Source organism: Ixodes scapularis, unplaced genomic scaffold (genome assembly GCF_016920785.2).
Source record: "Ixodes scapularis isolate PalLabHiFi unplaced genomic scaffold, ASM1692078v2 PGA_scaffold4__175_contigs__length_147842914, whole genome shotgun sequence".
NCBI lineage: Eukaryota > Metazoa > Arthropoda > Arachnida > Ixodida > Ixodidae > Ixodes > Ixodes scapularis.
This window is the reverse complement of record NW_024609879.1, coordinates 125,536,395-125,543,306: the sequence shown is the minus strand read 5'-3', so window position 1 is coordinate 125,543,306 and position 6,912 is coordinate 125,536,395. Positions and strand designations below refer to the sequence as shown.

Sequence of the window (6,912 nt, the reverse complement as noted above, 5' to 3'; positions counted from 1 at the left end):
GTTGTGCGAACGCTCCTGTTTGTGGTGCGAATGACACGTCCGTGCGCGTGTTTTTGTAAATAAATGGCCAATTCATCATCAGTGTGTTAGCGGAGAATGAGACATGCATTTGTCAAACCTTAATGCAAAATAAAACAAAAGTACAAGTTTTGACATTTTCAATGCTTGCTAAGTGCTAGACTTGTAATGCACCCAAGTCGGGATCTTATTTTTTAATGAATAGACTATGGTTCTTTACTTATAGTTTTTGAAATAGTACACTCACATTCTTTTATATATTTATTAAAAAGTATTTTTTATAGGATTTTGAAGTATAGTAACTCTGTTTCACATCATAATGAAGCAACGGCATTTAAGGGCACGCTCCTTGTAAACATAGGAACTCAGCATAAAAAAATATTAAAGGTGGAACTCCAGGAGCTTTTTCGTAAATACAACTTGAATATAATAAAATTTCAAAAAATTCCTTTCATGTGTTCTTGGTTTTCTAAAATAGCATTCTAGCATCTGATCTACTTCTTTTTCTTTTCAATTGTATGCTAGTAGAATTTAGCTGGTTCTCTGTAGGACTGGCTTGGTTGTATTCATATTCATATTTGTCTAAAATAATTTTAAATCATGGGGCTATTTCGAAGCTCGACTCTACGCAAGAAACCGGTTTTAAAGATGACAGCTATTGAAACAACGATTCTTTAATTCGAGCTTTTCTCGTTTTAATCAGAATCACTTTCCACGATTTTAATTTTTTTTAAAGCATACTGATTGTCCTAAATATCAAAAATTACTTATGTTAATTGTAGCAGACGACGCGCACTTGCGCCATCTTTTGAAAGGTGGCTGAAATTCGAGCTTGAGAAGTTTAGGGATATTTGTCTCAAATATTTTTTCGCGCTTCTTCCTCGTTCTTGTGGAAAATAACAATTTGTCTGGCGGCAAAAAAAAAAAAAAAAAAAATTACGTGAAAGGGGCGTTATAAGGGTCAAGAGCAAGTTCTCGAAAACACATTGTGCCTATAAATAAGCTATTCAATGCTGCCCGCCATGTTCCGACAGCACGAAACGTGCAAATATTGAACTACATATGATAGAGACGACGAGGTAGAATTTTTTTCCATTCACTCTGAGATAAACAAATACAGTTTTTTTTTAATGTTCCTGCTTTGCAACCGCGCCGGTTCTGTTTTGTGCACTATCGTGCAGAGATTCGAGATCTTAAGTTTTAAGGTTACTCTGCTCGTAGACAACTTACGGAGAGTGTTATGTCCAAATCGCGCCGTGACTGGGCCTCACTGTAAAGGCCCCACAATCACATTTGCGTTTGATGAGAGCGTTTGAGTTCCTTTGACTGCTTTGCGTCGCGATACGAAAGCGAGTCACCAGCACATCTATGCTTCGTATGAGGCGCAGAACCCAATGTAAGGGACAGCTTGGCACGCAACACAAGACGCAGGGGTGTCCTGGTTTCTGGCAGCCGCGACGAAGTCAAACGCACTGAAACGCAACTGTGCGTATAGGGCCTTTAGGGAACAAAAAGCCAGTCATCATGGCTCAAATCTGACGCTCAGGAAAGGCTATAATAATCCCCTTTCCCGTGAAGCGCGCTAACGAAAGCGTTGCACACTGGCCAAAACACTCCCTAGGTCGTCTCTCTTTGGATAAAGTTTTATTTCGTTCATTGGAATAAGATTAATGTCAGACGATCAATGTTCACGGTATTGGTTTAATAATGTAACGACTCCCCAAGCTTCCACTTTGCGTTTTACACCCACCATGACTCCCGTCCGTTGCAACTAATGATAAGCGGCCTGGGCCGACTTGATAGAAACAGCGTCTCAGCTGAGACCGGGGGAACGAAAGCAGTACCAAAGTCTGAGCGGGGCTCAAGTCGCGTCTCTAAAGCCCCTGTATACTGGGAAAACTGGCGCCATTCATTGTTCTGGAAATGCTCGAGACACGTGCGGCGCACCACTTCTGGGAAGAACATGGCGTCTGAAATATATAGTTCAGTGCTGCGCTGTGCCTCCATGATCTTCCGAAGGGCTGCACGTTGAACGTGCCTCGTGCATCGACACACCTTGCGCTACTTTAACAGCATGAAGGGGCTTTACGCGTCTCAAGACGCTCGCGCCCCCCAGTGTTAGCAATGCTTTCCTTCACCCAGCCTCAGCTGAGACGCTGCTCTGGCAAGACGACTGAGGATCACAACTCGTTGAGTTTCCTCGCGCTTCTCTTTCGTTCTTGCAAGTGCTCTCAATTAATGTTGCCAAATGAAAACAAGCGAGACGCTCAGTGCTGCCCTGGAATGTTCTTCTATGGCCCAGCTAGAGAATGGTCTACATGGCGGGCTTCGCTCTCGCCTAGCAGCGATGGGACATTTTTAGCCGCGTAAGGGCGCGACCACACTACTTTGCCCTAAAACCCCTCTATCCTGAAAAAAAAAAAAAAAAAAAATGGCGCCATTCATTGTTGTGGAAATGCTCGACACACGTGCCGCGCGCCACTTCTGGGAAGAACATGGCGTCTGAAGTCTAGCTCAGTACTGCGCTGTGCCGCTATGATCTTCCCAAGGGCCGCACGTCGCACGTACGTGCCTCGTGCATCGACGCACCTTGCGCTACTTTTGAAACATGAAGGCGCTTTATACCTTGCCCAACACCACCTGAGCCATCCCGAATAACTGTTCCCCGACCACTGCGATTGAAAATATGTGCCATTATACTTACTTGATAAGTTGATATAACTGTAGGGAGTCGATTGAAACAAGTTTCGGCTTACGATAATTAAATGTTTGTCTATACAAACTCGTTTTTGAGGAGACAAAAAGAATGAGGCGTTCCGCATAAGTTCCTGCAGACAGACGGCCTCATGACTTGTGGGTCTAAATACTATAGAAACTTCTCCAACTCAATCCAGGATCAAAAAGGACAACACGGTGAGGAGGTGGGGCGCCTCAAAAGGAATTAAAGCGCTGCATAAAAAAACAAAATTGCAAAACAAAAATACAGAAAGCGTGCCGTTTGCGTTCTCTTTCATTGCAAGAATAAACCGAAAAATGACATATTTTTGTAAAAGTGAAATTGTCGACCCTACAATTGTGCTTGAATTCAGATGAAAACATCCAGATACTTTTTACACTTTGATAGCACTATGGTATGCAGCGAAGTATCGAGTATAGTCATCGGAGATATCGGAATGATCTACTCGAACTGCCTAACTTAGACCTCACCTAAAAAAGTACAGGTGTCTGTAGGTACAACTCGTATCAAAGCACTTTAACTTAACCAGTATGCAGCGCCTTCCCGCGAAACAGTGATTTTAGACAAAACTCCGAGACGACACAACAGACAAAGTCCCTCGTGTTTTTTCTCCAGTCTCCGGGTTAGGGGCGGTGCAACGATTTTATGATTAAAAGAATTTGCATCTCGTCATTTTTACGTTGTTTATCGTGTCCCGGAGGATAGAGAAAACACCGCCTTCATAAAAAATGTCGCGATTCCGCTGCATAATCGCAAAGCAAAAGTCGAGCTCCCCCCCCCCCCCCCCCTGCAGCCCCAAGTGGCAGCCGAAGGAACTAAGGCGAAAATATTACGTGACCTCGGTCGGCTCTAAGCTGCAGCATAACGCCCGCTAATGTCAGCAGAGAGAGGAAGAGGAAGCGTCCTCCGAGAGAGCACGCGGGAACCTACACGGCACTCCGAATGACGTCACTAGGAGGGGGACCAGGTGTGACCCTGAAGGCTGGGAGTGAGTTGAGGGGTGCCCGAAATGCCAATATTTATCTTTTCTTTACGCAACAACTAGGACACGCAGGCGAAATCGGTTTTCTGTTCTTTGCTTCAGAAGTGTCAGAGGGCAACTTCCAGAAATCTTTGACCGAAGTCCGGAAATCGTTGCACCCCCCCTTTAAGATATGTTCAACCATCCCCAGCTGGTTTGAGCCCTACACTCTCAGACATAGGGGGTGTTACATGCAATTTGGTATCTTCGGTTCAACGTCGCGGTGGACTGAACGTGGAATTGTTTTTTTGGGGTGTTACATACGAGACAAGTTGTGTGCCCCCTGTACATCCTTGTCCCCATATGTAACTCCCCAAAACAATAATTCGACGTTCAGTCCACGGACGTCAAACCGAAGATAACAACTTTCACGAGCGGCTTGATAGTCGACCGGTACAACTTATTAAAATAGCTAATGCAGTTATTAAAGGCTACAGTAAGGCACTCAAGGTTTTTTTGTCCTGCTGCAAAAACCTCAGTGTTTTTTTTTTGTTTTTTGTAGTCATTGATACGGCACATTAGCTATATATTACGTTATATCCAACAGCTACCAAGCTCGCAAAAGTTGGTATCGCCAGCTGGACGTCAGTGGACTGAACGTCGAAATGTTGTTTTGGGGTGTCACATGTGGGACAAGGGGTGTACGCCTCTACACCCCCTATTTCGGAGGATGTAAATTTTTGTTAATCGAGACAGTATTTTATAACACCCAGTCGCTTTTCAATTGTTATCTTGTTGATTAAATAAGTCAATGACCAAGCGTCGCTACCTTTCTAGCAGATGCCTTTGTCAACCAGCGTCTTAAGGGAGCCTGCAAAACGTTTATGACAAGCCATCTTTTTTTTTTTTTCACCAAAAATTGACAAGTATATTCGCAAGATCTTTTTCTTACTTTGTGATGTTACTGCACCGCAGTTCAGAAGCCCATAGCAGAGAATAAAAGCCACCCTGTTTGGTGTCCTCCTATAGATGATCAGGTTGGACTAGCTTGTTTTGCTTAGCAGCCGAGTAAACTAGGCAGCGCTAGCACCACGTGACGCGGGCGAGATCACGCGGTGAACATCGGTGCCACGAGCCATACCACAATTTCTCGGCCACACGGATTGGTCGCATCTAGGAGTTGAATTTTAAGCTTCTTCAAGATAGCGGCCGTGGGACCTCAGCCTTGAACGTGACTTTGTTCGATATTTTTATAAAACGGAAGTTCTCTGGGACGTTAATGGCTGGAACACCACCTGGTGGGGTTTGTCGTAGGAGGGATCTATAGTACAGGGGGAAATCGTTGCAGGTGATACCACAGCTTTGCTGTCCAACTATCTTCACAGCGTGGATTCGAGCCCCCCCCCCCCAACTTTTTTCCTTCTACTTCTTTCTCAAATCAACGCTCTAAGAAGATCCAGTGCCCGTAGTGTCATTTTCCTTTTCGTAAGGTACTTCAGAACGACAAATGTGCGGAGGGGAGTTTGTGGAATGACGAGGCGAAAAACAAACCTAACCCTCCCCCCTCCCCCCGCGAAAAAAAAAAAGAAAAAAGAAAAACAGTTTTGTAAATGATTGGCTGCACCAAATGCTCTGCGGGGAGTAGTCGCTCCAGATTTTTGAGAATATGAGTAGATGACACGATTCGTTCTCCCCCGTGCCTTACAAGGAAGTAGAGACTCGTCAGATTTCTTACGACTCAAAAACACTCCTTACATCATGTACGAAAGACACTGCGTTCGCAGCAGACACAATGCCAAAATTATCTGCGAACTCGTCTCAAGAATGTTTCAAAGCCTCCTTACTTCATTCATGACCATTGTGACAGGAGCGACATTAAAAAGAAAACACAACCCATACAGCGACATACAGGCTAATTTTAGTGCGATGCCTGAGCGGTGCGTGATCGCGGCTTTTGTAGATCGAATGCACCGGCGGTTCTCACACTCGCTCCGCGCTCCCCGCAGACTCGGCAAGGACAGGCGAGCCCCCCTGCAGAGTCTCCGAGGAGTGAGCCCGAAGCCATCGGGAGACCCATGAGCACCAGCAGGATGCTACGCGCTGCCCTCGCCGTGGCCGTGGTGGTGCTCTGTCCCCTGTTCGGGGACGCTTCGGTCGGCGTGGTCGACACCCAGACGACGCTTGACTGCCACCGGAGGGAGTACACCTTCAAGGCGACGCGCGTGGACACCAAGGGAAACCGGTGCTGGGACGACGTCACCGCCATGTCCTGCTGGGGCCGTTGCGACTCGGGAGAAGTGAGTCGGAGCTCGTGGGTTCCCTTTTAGAGCGCAGCTCTTAGGCGCCCGTTTCCGGCTTGAGCGGCGTCGGCGTCGGCGTCGGCGTCGGCGTAACCGCGACCCCCCCCCCCCCCCCCCCCGAGAGCTTGACCTCGGGTTCCTTCGGGAGGACCCCGGGAGGACCTCGGGGAGGGGGGGGGGGGTCACGTGACCTCCCCAAGGTAACATGACTCTCCCAGGTTACGCGACCCTTCCCCCCGAGGTCACGTGACTCCCCCCCCCCCCCCCCCCCCCTTAGTACCTTTCCCTACTTCTCCGAAAAGAGCTGCACTCTAATTCGGCGTTACAGGGAGTTAGTTGCAAACGGTTTTCACTTTTTTTTGGCGATAGTCACCGATTTTTGAAGACAAAGTTAACAGAACAGGCGAGCTGAATGAAACCGAGATCACACCGGCTGCGGTTTTTAGAAACCCAGGGTTGTAGCGAGTTCCCGAGCATCGCATTATCGCTCTGTAACCTATAGAGAGTTTGCGTAGATTGTTACGATATCTGCGGTAGCGATACCCGATAACGTTACGATGCGCGTGCAACGGCGTCGGAGGAGTATCGCTGTACTAGTTAACGGATTTATCGAAAGGATCTTTATGATGAGTTTGAGAGCCCTGGTTTAGTTGGTGTTACCAAACGCGCCAAGAGGATGAGCGCCGATGGTTGGGTGGATGGATGGTAATGGCTATACCCATTGTAACGGGCGGTAGCTAGCGCCACCTAGCCTATGTCTGAAAAGCCCCAAAAGTGCATCGCCGTGACGTTGCCCTTTTGAGGCTGCTGAATTGGCTCCATTGGGTTGTAGTGTACGCCACAGTCTGACTTGGAGTGACACCAAGTCCCACCCTGGGGTCTTTCAGCTGTCGACG

At 47.1% G+C, this 6,912-nt stretch overlaps 1 protein-coding gene across 1 annotated transcript in view; it reads left to right on the top strand.

Annotated features, from left to right (window-relative positions):
- Window positions 1-5,799: 5,799 nt before the first annotated feature.
- Window positions 5,800-6,912, top strand: part of LOC8036162 (thyrostimulin beta-5 subunit) — a 42,493-nt gene continuing 41,380 nt past the window's right edge. The window contains exon 1 of the mRNA XM_029991772.4: window positions 5,800-6,013. Within this exon, the coding sequence (XP_029847632.1) occupies window positions 5,807-6,013 (207 nt within the window). The 5' untranslated portion in view covers window positions 5,800-5,806. The remainder of the gene's footprint in view (window positions 6,014-6,912) is intronic.